This window comes from Oxyura jamaicensis, chromosome Z (assembly GCF_011077185.1).
Source record: "Oxyura jamaicensis isolate SHBP4307 breed ruddy duck chromosome Z, BPBGC_Ojam_1.0, whole genome shotgun sequence".
NCBI lineage: Eukaryota > Metazoa > Chordata > Aves > Anseriformes > Anatidae > Oxyura > Oxyura jamaicensis.
In genome coordinates, this window is record NC_048926.1 from 21,488,913 (window position 1) to 21,505,691 (window position 16,779).

At 40.8% G+C, this 16,779-nt stretch overlaps 1 protein-coding gene across 5 annotated transcripts in view; it reads left to right on the forward strand.

Moving 5' to 3' along the window:
- The first annotated feature begins 2,081 nt into the window (after positions 1–2,081).
- The window catches only part of KIF2A (kinesin family member 2A), a 54,784-nt gene continuing 40,086 nt past the window's right edge, over positions 2,082–16,779 (forward strand). For 3 of the 5 annotated variants that reach the window (XM_035309042.1, XM_035309044.1, XM_035309043.1), the window contains exon 1: positions 2,082–2,219. In XM_035309042.1, coding sequence (XP_035164933.1) covers positions 2,156–2,219 — 64 coding nt within the window. In that variant the 5' untranslated portion in view covers positions 2,082–2,155. The remainder of the gene's footprint in view (positions 2,220–16,779) is intronic. The other 2 variants (XM_035309041.1, XM_035309045.1) reach the window with 1 other exon arrangement.

The following is a 16,779-nucleotide window of genomic DNA, read 5'->3' on the forward strand; positions in this document are numbered from 1 at the left end:
AGCATTTTCTGATCATTGCTGACTTGCTCTATGAAAGCCTCCACGAGTGCTTTATAGTAATAGAAAATATCTCAGTTGTCACAGACTGTAAAAAAAATAATAAATAAATAACAAAATAATAATTTGGGGCCTTAGTTTAAAGTGTCAGCTTTAAATTTTTATTTAAAGTTCGGAATATTCTAAAATAATTTTCCGGACTAAGGCCAAAGCACATCACAGATTTCAGGATTAACTCTAGATTTGATATGTATTTAAGTTCTATTTTATGTTAGACTATGATTTTATAAATACTTACGGCTGTGCATATGGTTCTAAGACTGAGCTTCTTTTCCTTAGTGGGATGGCCTATGCATAAAACTAACCTTCCATTTATGCAGTGACAGGACTTAAATCATTGTCCAGAAAAATATAGTTACGTATCAAAGCTTTCCGTTTAACCTTTAGGAAAGACAGAGCAAATAGTACAATAAATGACTTATTATTTCTTATTCAGATATTTCAAATGAGGTGCTTTCCAATTACTCTGCATCTAATCTAAGAATCTGAATATTTTTGTTTTTACTTTACAGAAAAATATCAGAAAAGGTTCAATTATATTGATCGTAAATTTAACAGCTACACAGAGACAAAGCAAGTGGCTATCCAAGTGTGACAAGGGTACTTATGCAAGACAAAGTGGAAATATAAGTCTGTGTAGTAGAAATTGTGCAAAAAGAACATTACAAAATTTCAGTGAACATCGCTGAAATGCCGTGGCTTATAGTGAGTAGAAAAAAACAACTATTTTTAATTCAGTGTTAACTTCTGCCTAATTTTTACAAAAGACTAAAACATTTGTCATATTTTGGTTTTATTTCAAAAACACCTATGGGTTAAAAAGAGCATACATATCACTATCTCTGTTATAATTAGAACAGGCCTTCTTCAAAGCATCGTATTACTTGCATCAGATCTTTTTCAAAGTGGTATTTCTTTGTGTTTGTCAATGGTCTTAATCAGATGGATATTGGCCAAACTAGAAAAGCAATGTAGTTTTGTTGGACCTTTCTTGCTGCCTTTAGGATCATAATTCCAGCACAGCTGTAGTAAGGGATGCCCGCCATGAATAATGCAATTTAGATGTGGACCTAAATTTCTCATGAGAACAACTGAAGCTGGGCAAGGCAAAGATAAGACAGTGAGACGCTGCTTTTAAGACTAAAAACAAACAACAACAAAAACCACAGTGTCAAACTTTCACTCATCATTTATTTTTTCCCTAGCAGTTCACCAAGAGGGTGGTTTACCTCACTCAGGGCCAACATAAATAGCAACCAAGTTGTGCAAGACAGTCTTTGCTGTTTAACTTTTTGCCAGTTCCTCTTCTGGGTCTCGGGGATGTATTTATTTATGTACAAGTGCACTGACAGCCTGCGGGAACTGGGAGCCATGAACTGCTGGCTCTCACTCGCTCTGATTTCAGCACGGAGAAGAAAGAGGAGAGAAGCTGCCTGTGGAGAGAGGGCGATGGGCTGGGGGGCTGCGCCTCTCAGGGAGGGTGTCGAGGTGACAGCCTTCCTGAGGTATTACCGGCTGCGGGCGGATTGGGGGGATTATTTTTAATCGCCGGGCTCTGCCGTGCGAAGACGACGAGCTTGTGTGCTCAGCGGTCTGTCGCTGCTGCTCAAGGTGACGGCGGGAGAGCCGTGCGGGAAGGAGCTGCAACGCCAAGGGGGCCTCTCGAGCCTCGGCACCGCCCTCGGAGGGGGTACCCCAGGGACGGCGGCCGGGCCGAGGTGCCGGCGCCCCCTTCCCCTGAGGCGAGGAGGGGAAGGGGAAGAAGGGGGAGGAGGAGGGGGAAGAGGAGGGAGAGGAGGTGGGGGGGGAGGAGGAGGAGGAGGAGGAGGAGGAGGAGGAGGAGACGACCGTCGGCCGTGACGCCGCGCCGAGCCGCGCAGGCGCAGCGCCCGTTGTATCCGGCCGGCGCCTTTTCTCTCTTCCTCCTCCTCCTCCCTCCCTCCCTCTCCCCATCCCTCCTCCTTCCCCCCCGTCCCTCCCGCTCCCTCCATCCCCTCCCACAGCCGCCGCGGTCGGTGCCGCCGCCGCCTGTGCGCGCCCTGCCCGCCCGCCCGCCTCCCCCTGCCCTCGTCTCTCCCCGCGGCTGCCCCATGAGGCGATGGCAGCGGCCAACTTCGGCAAGATCCAGATAGGGATCTACGTGGAGATCAAGCGCAGCGATGGTCAGCGGCGGGCAGGGAAGGGAAAGGGGAGGGGAGGGGCCGCGCCGAGCCGTGCCGAGCCGTGCCGAGCCGTGCCGGCCGCAGGGACCGTGCGGGTGCCGCCGCCTGAGGCGCGGCGCGGGGCCCATTGTGTGCGCGGGGCCGGGGAGGGGCCGGGCCGGGCCGCGCTGCGGTTGCCAGGGGGAGCGCGGGCGGAGGGGCGGGGGCGCGGGGCCGTTGGGGACGGGGCGGCTGCGGCAGCGCGGGGAGGGAGGGGCGGGGACGGGCGGCGGGGGGGCGCCATAAGGGCGGGGGGCGGCAGGGAGAGGAGGGGGCGTAGGGGAGGGGACGCGGTGCTGGGGAGGCCTGGATGTGGTGGGGGTAACTTCTGCCTCGCTCCGGCCCTGCGCTCCGGAAGGCCTGGGGGCGGCGGGCGCCGTGCCCCTCGGCCGAGCCGGCATCCCCAGCCCGCCCGGTGCTGCCCAGGGATACACGCGAAGGGAGCACGCGGCGGGCTCCAGCTCCTCCTGTGCGTTCGGGTGCGGGGGTTGGCGGGGGCTGAACCGCAGGGAGGTCGCCCGTGGCTTCGGATCCTGGATGTGGGGGGGATATGTCACCCGTTCCCGGCCTTCCTGAGGTCTCCGGAACCTGCTGAACCAGGGTGGGGTTCTGCTGGCGCGCTCTGGAGGGTCTTCTGTTTTCTCCCCCCTTCCTCATCCTGCTATACAACAATCAAACGTTTTTTAGGGAAGAGAGACCTGGAGGTCAAAGGCTGAAGTCAGCGTGGTTTTGTCGTGAGGCAGGAAACGAGCAGCAAGTCTTTATGCAGCTCGTCTCCCTCACGTCCCATAGTGCAGTTCAACCCTACAATAAAAATCAAATGCTCGCTGCTAGCTGGACGCTGTATTAAACCTTACCCCTCAATTTGTGCCTAATGGCTTGTATGTCACGTGAAGAATCGGATAGGTCTGGCACTTATTTGCATAACTCCTGCAGATCTCTGTCTGAGGTTTCAGAAAACCTCATCAGGGCAACTTGAAAAACTGTTTTTCTGAGGCCTGCATCAACTTCTAATACATGTTACTGTCTGTTTGGTATATTCTTTGGACAATAAGACATGACAATGCTTTGCTGTTTTTTTTTTTTTTTTTTTTTTTTTTTTTTTTTGCCACTCTGCAGGGTTCTGCTCACATCTAAAGTTAGAATTGAGGACAGTAACTCTTCAACATAACAATACGTATTTTCATTACTGTTAACAATTCACATACTCTGCTGTATCACGTATGTGAAGTAGCGCGTTAAGTATCTTACACATCAGCAATATACTAGGGGTTGTCGTCCCACCAGTCATGCGGACTGTAGGGTTTTGAGCGTTTGCATTGCCTTGGTCTTCATGTGAGCAGCCACACGGCAGTGTTGTACCAGCGTTCGTGGGTCCTGGTTATTGCGATGTTTTCTTGTTTTCCATCAGGGCTGCTGGATCACCAGGTATGCAGAAGAGAGCATTTTGAGAGAAATACCAAAGGCCAGCCCACACTACATTGTATGTAGATTGCTTTGCCTTTCAGAAGGTAGGCTACCCATGGGCTGTGGTTGCACAAGCAATCAAGGTTGATCTGTCTGCACCTAACAAGATGCCTTTGCCAGTTACGTTGTTCTTAGGAGCTCCATCTTGCATCCATTGCAGCCAGTCATTTTATCCTGATGATTTAATTCATCAATTGCATTGAATTTGCGGACTTTTGGATGTGGTAGTTTTCTGCAGGATTAGGGAGTTCAGATGATTCTCAGAGGGTCTGTGACCCCAACAGTATCTGTGTGTAGGAAATGTGTGGCTGGGAGAAAGTGGAGCTGTGAAGGATGACCTTCTCCTTCAGAAAGAGTGTGTTACCTGGATGTGCCCAACCTGGAACCTGTATCCCAGGTAGAACCAGGGCCATCTATCATACCAGCCACCCCAGGTTGAAAGCTCAATTAAAACAGTCTAAGAAACTTCTAGAGAAGGTGGTGTGTTGATTGGTGTGTTGTCCCACACAGTCTTTTTTGTAGGAATTCCTTTTTTAAAACTAAATTTATGCTTTGAGAGGTAAGTATAATAATTCTTTAAAATCTCCTTATTTATGTGTTCATTTGATGAATAAAATAAAGTTCTATTTTGTTAATGGGGTCATTTTAATAAGTATGCATTTTTTCCCATCTGTCCACCAGTTACACTAAATGCTTTTTTTGAATACAAAGCTTTATTAATTCCAGATAACTCTATTTTTTCTTTAAATATAAAGTTTTATGTTTATATTAGCTCTTTTTTTTTTTTTTTTTTTTTTTTTTTTTTTAAATAAAGCATTGCTGTTAAAAGTCATCCTTATTCGCTGCAACAAAATTTCAAAGACAATTAAAACACAAGAATTGCGAGAATGAGACCAGAACATTCTGGAAAGAAAAGTTACATATTCTGTCATTTTGAAAAGTTCTAATTAGGCTTAAGTGTTAAAGTGAGAGATTTCTTATAGGACTGAATAGAATATAGATGTTCTACAAATGAAAAGCATTATTAGAGCTCGTGGCCAAAAACATATGAAAAACAGTGTTTGGATAAAACCCAACATTTTCAAGGACTGATGATGCAGAGCTGCTTGCTGTGTATCTGTTTTCTTCAGTGGGTAAACATTGGTATAAATGTTGTCTAGAGTAACAGATAATATTTCCAGTTATAATTACATGGGATAACTCATTATGGTCATGTAAGAGCATATCAAGTGGTCACCTACTTTGGCTTTTAATAACCGTTTCTGATACTGAAATTCACTACTTATTTAAGTACAACTTACTTATGTTACTTGAAATATGCCTTGGTAATCTGTCTTGGAAACAGGAAAGAACTTGTTCGTTTTAGGTAAAAATCAGCCATATCACACAGAAGAGCTAGAGAGTGGGCCAGAACATAGCTGCAAGATCAGCTGTGAGGGTGGTTCCTCCTGTCCAGAAGATGCACCTTTCTCAGGTCTAGATATGGGTATTTGCCTGGTGATGAATTCCCCTTACCCAAATAACAATAGCCCACTGCTTTGCAAGTGAACTTAGCCCCACATCCCCGTGTCTTGTGTGTTATCCATTTAATGATGACAAAGACCTATATAATTACTTGGAGAAAGAAGAATGTCTTTTTTTTTTTTTTTTTCCCCATAAATTCAGTCTTTATAGGATAAATCTGACTTATGCCCTGCAGACCTCCGGCAGGCTAATTGGTATTTTCCCTTTACTTTTCCAGTCCAGTTGTGTTCTGCCAATTTCCTCCTCAGGCTGTTCCTATCCTCTCCATCTTGGCAAATCTGAACTACTACCTAGAAGAACAGAGAAATTAATTACATATTTGTTCATTTGGAGAGGGGTGGAATACAGTGGTGTTGTCCCTGTGTCGGAAGTAAAGCAGCAGATGAGGAGAAAGGACCTTCTGGTAATTGAGGAAAGTGACTGAAGATTTGACAGAAAGTTCAGGAAAAGAAAAAGGGTGATTTTTTTTTTCTTTTTTACAGATTAACCATCATATCACATGAAAAAGAAAGATTGCGAGCTTGTGTTCATTTCTATTATTATTATTCATAGTAGAATAACAGTAGAACTACCAGTGTTTGAAAGAGAAAGCTTAAAACTGAGAAAGGAGAATAAACTTGGAACAGTTTTCATGTGGAGCTTATTACCATAGGACATGGATGCTGGAAGCCTAGCAGAATTTTAGGGAGGGTGTTGGTATGGATGATAGGAACACCCAGCTCTGTAACAAAGCTTAGACAAAATACACCACCCATCGTAAAAGGTAGTTTCTGTTCTACCGGAGCCTGTAGTTTAAGTAACCTCTAACTGATGGGAGGTAGGAGGAAATTTTGCCCGTGGCTGTGTTATTTTGTAATTGCCTACTTAGGAATTATTATTATTTTTTTTTTTACTTGTCTCTGAAGCAGCTGAAACTGGTCATGGTCAAAGATAATCCATCTAGTTCAAAAACCTACCGGCAGCTCCTCTCTCCTTACGCATGCCAAAACATCATGGTAACCAAATACAGAGCAGACTAAATTTTTGTAACAGTAAGGGCTGTGATTTTTGTTTTATTTCGTTTCTTCAAAGCCCAACTTGCATGAAACTGATGTTTGTTAATGTTGAGTGTCTACACCATCCTCTGTGTTTTGGGTGATCCCCTATGATGATCTTGACATTTATGTGCAGCTCCCAATAGCAGTAATGATTTTATGGCAAGATAGAAGGTATAATGATGCTATAAAAATTCTGTTGAGGTTTGGGTAGTCACCCAGTTTAACAAGCTCTTGAGGGTAGATTTAAATGGTAATGTGCTTTTACTCTTTCCTTTGGTGACATATATCTGTTCTTTCCCTGTGACTAAGACTTTTTTGTTACCCCATTTAAATCATTTGACTCAATTACCTAATCCCTATGTAAGCCATACTTGACACAATGTGTCTTTGTCCTTCCCTAGTGGCCAGATCACAAATGGGACTTGAAGTCTGGCATTGTTGGTGGAGCTAATGGGTCCAGCGTTTAGGCTTACTTATCCAGTGCAGGTGCTCATCTCCTTACACCCAATTTCTGAGGATTGTTCCTACAGAAATCTTGACCAGGAAGACATGTTAAGTTTGCCGTGTCCTTTTTAAAATCACTTTTTAAGCATTCTGTTCTTGATACTCAGTAAGTGGATTTTCACTGTAACTTGCAGATTTTCAGATATTTATGTAGGCCTTCTATATTTTGCATAAATAGTTCTTGAATGACAAGAGTTGAAATGCTAATCTTCAGAGAGTCTTCTCATCTTTTTGTTCCATGTTCAGTACCGAATTACGTACTGGTAATAATGTCTTTTAGAGCTGTGTATAGCCATTGGATCGTATAGCTTGTGTTGTGTGGTTGGTGTTTTTTTCTTTTTTCTTTTTTTTTTTTCTTTCCTTCATCTCATTGTGTTGTGGAGAAATACACCCTTACATTTTTTTTTTTGGTAGGTAAAGTTATTGCTCTTTCTACCCACTCCTTGTAAGTGGTTTGTTGCCGGCACCCAGTTTTACTCCTGTTTTCTTCTTATGGATTTATGAACAAGACTTTGTCATGCTGCTTCTTGACAGCATGGCACCAAGCATGGCTTCACCCCTTGTGGAGGTGGGAAAAGATGATGAATTGATGGAAAGAGGTCATGTCTGAGTGAAAAGCAGTGTTACTGAAAAGGTATCTGTATTTGTTCTAGAGGATGAATTAGCCTTTTGAGTTCTTTGAATATATCTACTTACTCAAAGCCTGTAAAAGTTGAGTGAACAGTATGGAGTATTTATCAGATGAGCTCCTTTCCTAGAGCACAAAATCTGTGGTATTTTCATTGGATTGACCGGTGGAATGTGCCATTGTGATTTTTTTTGTGCTTGGGAAATAAGTAACAGAATGGAGTGAATTCTCTTCATTTCTTTATTCTCATTTAAGCTGTACCTTTTAAGTCACTTACTGCTTACATCATAGAGTATAATCTTTATTTTTTGATTTTTTTCCTGTCTTACTGTTTATTGTTTTGTCTTGTCATGCTCACCATGTTGAGATCAGGAAGAGAATATATATGCCAACCCATTGCAAATGCTAAAATACAGTGTTTGCTATGAATTTACACAATAGAGAAAAAAGAATGCAGTCGCGGTAAGTTAAAGGTTCATGTTAGCTCTTTAGAGTTAAATTTAATTTCCAGTGTAATATAAAACTAAGATACGGAAGTCCACAGCAAGGACACCCAGACCATCTTAAATTTGTACAGCAGTGAGAATGTGCAGTAAACAAAACGAATGGGCAGTCAGGATGGGTTTGTAATTTAAAAATAAATAGTTTTTAAGAAGACACTTACTTTTAATAGTCAATTCCTTGTAATGTCTCAGTAGCATACTTAGAGTTGACTGTATGAATAGATGCTTTCAGTATGCATTTTCAGATTGAGGGTGAAAAGTTTTGATGGAGCTGTAATATGCTTTTGTTATTATCTCTTATTTCAAAGGCATGAACAAGCTTTCAGGTATATGACCAATTATTTTGCTGGCTTGAAAGCTTATCTTTGTTTTCCAGTTTTACCATTTGTCTCTTCCTAAGTGTGTACTTTCTTGCATTACTTATTAGTATCTTGGATGGAATAATTCTAGTAGGACAAAAAAATGCATGCTAGTGTATATTCTAAACCTTTAGTTTTTATTGTGACTTCATATTTGGGATTTTATTTAAATTGTTCTCAGTTCTGAACTGAACATAGAAACTAAAATGTATTTTTCTAGCTATATTGTTTGGACCATTTTTTCTGTTATTTTTGGTAGAGAATTTTATACTGAATTAAGACTTTTAGACACTCAGCACAATTTAGTTAGTTTTAGTAATTTTGACTACTGGTGTGATTCCATGTCTGCTTAAGATGGTTAAATCTGGGCTGCTTTTGTCTGCCTGCTGCATCAGTGTTAGTTTTTAGTTGAATGTGTTGCAGGGAGGGAGGCTGGGAAACTAAAACTATGGTAATCCAGGTGTAGGTTGTCATAAACTGCTATGAGTTACATCCACAAAACTGTTCTTTTCTGTATGTTCAATCGCGTTCCATTCCTTTGTCCTCGTTCCTTTCCTTAAAATATTCATGACTGCTATACTCTTGTTTCAGAACTATTTTTTATTTTCACTCCAAGAATTAAAAAGCCAACAGCTCTCTATATTGTTCCCAATATAGAGATAGACAGATGGTTGACATGATTTTCCTACGACTTTGACCCCTGTAATGGACGCTTTGAATTCTGTAGTATGTGTTTAGCTAGGAAACAGTAATGACTGTGTCTGATATCCTGGAAATGCATTTTGTTCCTATCCCCAAAAGTATCATGATAAACAGGACAATTCTTGGCTTAGAAAATCCATAAATTACTGCTTTGGTAGAAGTTAGTGAAGAACATTTATCTCAGTGAATGCTTTTCTGAAGTAGAACCACTGTTGGAGGCAGAACGTGGGGCTAGATGTTCTTGTATTTTGCCCTTATTTCTCTGTGCCTTGTTAATCTCTTATGGGGAGAAAAAGCAGCCATTGATAGGGAGAGTGTTAGGATGGTTGTATTGCCACTTCTCCGGTGAAGAGTGTTCTGTAGAGTTAATTTTGAATTTAGTTATTGCTGAATATTTAAAACTAGATTTTACATCTGTTGGACAAAAAGCGGTAACACTGTGAAAAATTGCAAAACTGCATGAGAATTACCTTTCCTGGGAAAGGGAATTAATTTTTCAGACTTATGCTTAGTTTTTATTTATATTTTTTAATGTCTGTGGTGACCTGAACAGAGAATTACGTGAACAGAGAATACCTCAAAGACTTTTGATAACTCTACTTTTACAGTCTAAATTCAGTTCTTCTTTTATGTTGCTAGGAACCCAAGATAATTTTAGAATTGCTTAGTGTAAAGGAGTCAGTAGAGGTTCTTGGAAGTAACTGTGTAACTGTGCTTTTAACCAGAACTTCAAATGGCATTTTACAACAGGTGAGGTATCAGTTAAATTTAGCAATTAAGCTACTCTGTTAGTTTTTTTTTTTTTTTTTTCTTTCCATTTTTTTTTTTTTTTGGCGGCCTCTGGTTAAGCAACAGAGTCTGATCTTATGTTTGACTCTTGAAATAGAAGAATGAGGGATTTTGCTACTTAAAGGCTTGAATGTGACAGTGGAACTTTTTGTTCTTTATTCAAATAACACTGCTTTCAGTGTAGCTCATTGTTTTTACATAGTGGCAGTTTTGGTTGCATGTGGCATTAGCAACTTTAAACTTTCCCATACTTGTAGAGGGAAAAGTCTGCTTGTTCCTTGCCTGTATTATCTGCAACACTGATAATTCCAGGACTTTGTAAAATGCAATTGTCCAGTACCAGGTAGAAATAAAATGAGTAAGGTAACTTGCTTATAACAATGAATCTTTGGCTTTGGTGGCATTATTAGCAATGGGTGGTCATGCTTTTCCCATAGAATAATGTTATTTTGCTTTCAAGTTATCATTAATTCAGTTGAAGCTTTGTAGTCAAGTGCAAGTTCGAGTTCACCATGGCTCTCATTTGATACTGAAAGCTCTACATAATCCCATGTATGAGTATTTTAAGTGTATTTTTTTTTCCTGATGGGCTAGTAAGTTAAGAATTGCCTTCCAATTGCCCACCAAATACGTATATAAGTGGAGGGGAGTAGGGAGAGAGATTTGTGTAAAGGTTTCTCCTTAGAAACAAAATCCACAATATATCTGTACTCTATTTCTGACTCTAGGAAGAAGGCAGTAGAAATGAATTCATTTTGAAAAGCACAAGCACACTTAGATTTTGCAATTCTCCAATTTACTGATTCAATTTTGGGTTATATTTACAAGTTCCATATGTAGTTTTGCTTTAGTATTTATGAATTGGACTTTCCAGTTTTTCTTGGCAGTTGAATAGAATAGGAATTCAGGTGGTGATGAATGGGGTGAATATAAGTCACAATCTGAAAATTTCTAAGTTACATTGAGCTTTTATCAAACCACAGAAGAATTAAAATATTATCCAAGTTTATTTAATGGTTTGATCTTGAACTTCTAGGACCTTGTTAAGATAAAGCTAAAATACAGGCTTTTAAACACGTATGAAATGAAAAATGCCTTTTAATCAGGAACAACATTTGGCAACTCAATAATAAGTTATGATAAATATTCTTACTGAATGTAATACTGTAAAAGAAGGGGAGAAAAAAATATTGACAGGTAGGTCAGAGAGGGCAAATGATACCAGTTGAAATCATCTGTATAAGGTGCTGCTAGAAAACTTCTGTGTGATCCAAAAAGCTATTGTTTCTGGGCAGCTACTGTTAGCTTCAGAGAAAGCAGAGAACATCATGAAAAAGAGGTCTCTGCTATTTATTTAGGCAACAAACAAAACGAGGAAGGGGGATGGGAGGGGGAACACCGGCCAAATCATCTCAGTCTTTTGGCAGAGGGTATCCACCACGCTATTTGAATCCACCACAATCTTAAATCCTGTTGTAGAAAAGTGAGAAAAAAAAAATCTACAACCTCTAAACCTCAGTGCTGTTTGAAAGAGAGATATGGCTGAATATGCCTTTACTCCGACATACCATAACTGTATTGAAATTTATACTGAACACGGAGGACTTTGATCTGTAAAAATATACAATGAAAGATTCTGGACAGGTATTTTCACGAGCAATTTAAAAAGATTTTAAGGAAGCTGCCTGCAAAATTGTTTTAAAGGACTTCAAGGAACTGCTGACTAAATGTGCAAGAAGATGTCAAATTATGTTGTCTTCCAAAATTAAAAAAATAGACATAAGAAGACATTGAACTATTCCTACAACTTGTTTACAAGTTGTCAAGTGACAGAAAAGATGTGAATGTCATTACCATTAACTGAATGAAAACCTTCACTTACGCAGCCATAGTAAAAGAAAAATATGATACAGGACATGAAATACTGTAATGTCATATGCTAATGTCTTGTTCTCTTTTGAATGAAATTTACAACTCTAATTGTTTAATTTTCCTAAACTCTGAGAATTTAAGGGAGCTCAAGTAGGCCAGTGGGAGTTGGAAAACCTCGTGTGAATGTTGAAAACGGGTATTTTTTTTGTTGTTTTGGTGTGGACTGTTTCTACAGTTAGGAATGGGGATTTCACGCGATTGTGGAACAAAATGAATGGGATTGCTTTACGAAAAGCAAATGAAAACTTGTTTTTCTTTCTATTCAAGATTTTTATTCAAATTGGAGAGAGCAGATTTTTTTTTTTTTTTTTAAGTTTGTGAAGTATTTCTGTCTTGTTGGGGTTCATCCCCTTAAACTATGCTAACCACTGCTGTAACCTGCCCCAGTGGATCACACCCATAGTTTGTCTAGCCCACTGGCAGTAGGAGAGGCAATTCAGGGAAAGCAGACCCGCCTAGCCATCTGTACTGACTGATGCCTTTGTCTTTCCCCAGTATCCAGAATTGCATTCGAGATGTTACGAGTAAAACTCCACATAGTCCTGTTAAATATCCATTTACAGACCTACGGTTTGTGCATTTATTCAATACTTTTCTGAAGCAGTTTACCCTGTCTGCCTCATAAATCTCTTGTGAAAGCAAGATCTGGAAGTTCGCTGTTTGCTGCATAGCCAGATGTGTTACTACTTTTATTTGCCTAAAACTTGAAGAGAGTGCTTCTAGTTCTAGCCTTGCAGGCTTTGTATGAGTAACAGTTTCTACTCATTTTGTCCTTTCTGACTGTGAAGCTCAACCAAATCCACTTGTGGCCTTTTCCACGTAGGTGAGCATTCTCAGGTGCATTAATCTCTGCTTGTTTCATTCTCCTCATCATTTTAATTGTTGTTCTCTAATTCCTCTACATCGTTTTTGGGGTGTGAAAGCTAGTGCAAACAGTAGATAGGATGTGGGTACAGCAAGGTTTTACTTAGTGTTTCACAGTGACGCTTTCTTTCATTCTTTAGCTACTTGATGATGGTCAATATTTCATTTACTTTTTTTTCTTTTTTTTTCTGCAGTTGCATTTTGAATCTATGATTTTACAGAACGGTGAATGATATCTTAAGGGATCTCTTATTTGAGTTTTAACTTGTAGCTGCAGTTTCAGCATTGTGTCTCCATAAATTAGATTATTTTTCTCTGGGTGCTTTATCTTTCTTTTGTCTGTGTCAAAGCTCATCTGCTACCTTTTTGTGCACTCTCTTTTTTTCCTCATAATTGTTGCGGCATCTGACTACCCAAAAACCTTTCTTGCCAAAGGATGAGACCCCGAGCTTGGTGTAATTTGGACTGTAACCGAACATCAGGCTGGAAGATGACATGTAAATTTCTGGCTAATGTTTTGAAAAGCCTGTCTCATTAAACAGACAAAACAAAACCAAGGCTACAACACATGGCTTCACTTTCCCGGTCCCCTCCTTCATTCTCACTTGTTTGCATGTAATCTTCTTGTAGAGAGGATTAAAGTGTTTCACAGCTCCGAGTGTTCTGGTTGCGTATGTACTGCACCTCGTTTTAGTCTAGCATTCGGGTACCATGACCATTGTCATTGCACACATACTAGTTTACTTCCAGGCTCCCATCTGAAGGGAACCAGATGACCCAGCTCCCGTCGGACTCCTGAGCTTTCTTGGCTGGTTGCTGAGAAGAGACCTGAACTGCATCATTTTGCCTATCACTGGGCAACCCTTCTGTATTTCAGTAGGTATCACACTTGCATATTCTCTTGCACACCCCAGGACAGCCAGCATACACTCATGTTCATGCTCTAAAAGCATCACAGTGGGAGGCTACAATGCAGTTTTCTCTCTGTTTTTGTATAGGTCAACGTGAGTTACCATAACAAATTAAGATCTGTTGCTTAGACCACTGGGATGTGCCTATACAAGCATTTCAGTTCGGATCCAGAACTAACTTTGGATATACGTCTTCTGATCATCCCTTACATCCTTGTAGTATGCTTTAGTTCACTTCGAAAGTAGCCTTGGAGCATGCTACATTCCTATTGGATGCACCCTTTCTGGAACGCACCTTCCAGTTTAAACGTACACAGTGCACTCCAACACCTGGTGTTTAGTCTGTGGCAGTACTTCCCCCAGTCCCTTTGGAACATACGGTGTGAATGTGGGATCCTCAGCACCACCTGCTTTGCTTTGCAGCTCTGCTCCTGTTGCCATACCCCGCTTGTTAACGTAGGCACAGCCGAGGGACCTGCGCAGAACACCCGCTGCTGCAGGTGTGGGTAGTCTGTCTTGAAACATGCTGTCCTGGGGTGTCATGGACACGAACCAGCCCATACTGATTCACAGAATGGCTGAGGTTGGAAGGGGCCTCTGGAGGAGACAAGGACACCCAGAACAGGTTGTCCAGGACCATGTCTAGCTAGCTTTTGAAGATCTCCAAGGAGGGAGATTGCACAGCCTCTCTAAAAAAGAATTCCAGCTGATGGAGCAATCAGCCATTACATTAACATCAGTTTCAGGAGTCATTTTAGCTCACCTTGCTTGATTTTGCACTGAAAAGTGGGGTAAATACAAATTTAATCAAATCAGTCTTGTAATTCAGGGTGGCTCAACAGAAAGTAGTAGCAAGCAATGGAGGACAGATGCTGATACGCTTCTGGTCTCTTGTGTACCAGACAAGTGTCCTGGAAGTGGTCAGGGTAGTGCAGAGGCTTTGCATAGCATTGCTAGAATCATAGAATCATAGAATCATAGAATATCCTGAGTTGGAAGGGACCCTTAAGGATCATCAAGTCCAACTCTTGACACCGCACAGGTCTACCCAAAAGTTCAGACCATGTGACTAAGTGCACAGTCCAATCTCTTCTTAAATTCAGACAGGCTCGGTGCAGTGACCACTTCCCTGGGGAGCCTGTTCCAGTGTGCTAGTATTGAAGGTTGTTACATTATTGAAGGTAATCCATATATTTCTCTGAATTTCAGTAAAATGTTTTGTAAGGCAAGATAAATTATTCAGGTGAAATTTAATACAGTCGTCACCTGTTTAAGAAAGATGATGGTGGTGTACCTACTAATTTCTTTGTAACACTTCCTGTGGTCTGTTTTGGGACTGGCTGGCATTAACACAAAAAGTAACATTGTTCTTGGGAAACTTAATTGCTATGCTAGAGTGGGAGTATCAACTCTGTGGAGATTTATATCATGCAGGAAGACTATGAGCTATGGAACAAACTGGGATAAAACATAATAACACAAAATAAAAGTGCTTTTGCTACAAATTGGGAATTCATAAGCTGTAAATGACAGGAGAAAAGTCCTGACATTCTAGTTAATCACCAAGCAATTGTGGACCACCGGTGTGAATTGGCAAGGGGAAAAGTGAGTGCAATTTCATTATTACTGTAATTTGGCGGTGAGTGTTGCAGTCTGGAGTTGTATGTTGAATATCACACTTCACCCTGGTTGGCAGTGTTGAAAAAGGGCTGGGTGTTTGGGCTGAGACAGATGCAGATAGGTTCAGCATTCCTGTACAGGTGTCCTTGTACGAGCTATAAAATAAAGTACAGAGTACTAAACAGCTGTGAACACGTGTAATCTAGAAAAAAGTTTGCATATGTTGGCAGTGAGGTGCTAGTGCCATTTGCCACCAGGATGAACAGCAGGGATGCGCAGCTTAGTAACATGAAGGGGAAATAAATTCATCTTATTAAAGTGTTTTCATTTATTTATTTTATTTTACTTTTTTTGTTTGTTTGTTTTAATAGGACTTAAAGTAGTATGTGTTAGATGATTGGACAGGTGCTTCCTTCCAAATGTCTTTCTCTGTGGTTGTTCTATGTGGAGGATTTGGTGGCTTTTAAAAATGGTAGGATGACTGGCATGGTGCAGCTGAGATAACTGGCTGATAAATACCTAGATATCAGTGCATCTGTTACCCATTGTGATATGATGCTTCATGCACTGAGCTGCTTGAGGAACAAATCTCAATCTCATTCTGACGCTGACACCTACGGAGGCAATATGGAGCTGTAGCTTCTGGATGCTGCAGTGGTGAGTTCTTCCTCATTCTTTTAGTGAAGCCAGAGGGGTGACTGCCATTGATTTCACAGGCAGCTGTAGCTTCTGTAAGTAAACAAAGTCAAGACTGCTTTCAGAGGAGCTCACTAATGTGAAATAATGTGTTTTGAAATATGGTTGCAAGAGTCTTAGTTCTACACTCCAAGAGAAACTGGGCCCTTGTTGAAGAGAAGTGAAAAACACAGTGTTTCTCTAACTGGGGTAGCCACAAGAAGCTTGCTTTGTATGTAAAGGGAAATATTAGAGATTGGCTTGGAAAATGAAAGGTCAGCAGAAAAAAAAAAGGCTAAAAAAAAAAAAAAACAACAGTGAATTGCAGTGTGAAAAGACTGGTGATGGTGATTTAACAACTATTAGAGAAACACAAACTTTGAGACAGCAGCAGGGGGATGCAGCTCTAGGAAGTGTCTTTAGAGGAGGTGCACACATACAGGCAATTAACAAGTTCAGCTAAACTAAGTAAGTAGAATTATAGTGGTTGGTGTGGAAGGGGTTATTGATGTTGCACGCAAGGGGGACCAAAAAGTTGCTCGTGTCCTGTTTGCTGTTTGAGGGACATGAAATATGCTCTTTGTGTTTTGAAGCTAAGTGCTACACATGCTTCAGTGGCATGTGAGCTTTGGTTGTTTTTTCCTCTTTCTCTCATTTGTTAGTGGATTGTCAGTAAGATCTGTGAACTTTGTTTTTCTAAAGCAGATGTTTGATTTATTTATTTTTTTCTTTCCATACAAATTAGATACATATCTTGGATGGGGATTTTCTTCTGAGTTCTGTAGCTTTCTGGGTGGGGCTAAGAGCAGACTAGGTTGGATTTTAATTCAGAACTGGAATATACAGACAGATACAGGAAACTTGATTTGTTTAATGTTAGTTTTTGTTCCCCAAATCCTTATCTGATATGTTGTAGAGGCTTACAGAGATCAACATATGCCATCAAGACAAGCTTGTCATTTGAAATACTCAGGTTTTGTTGTGATTAAAAAATAAAATGAGTTTG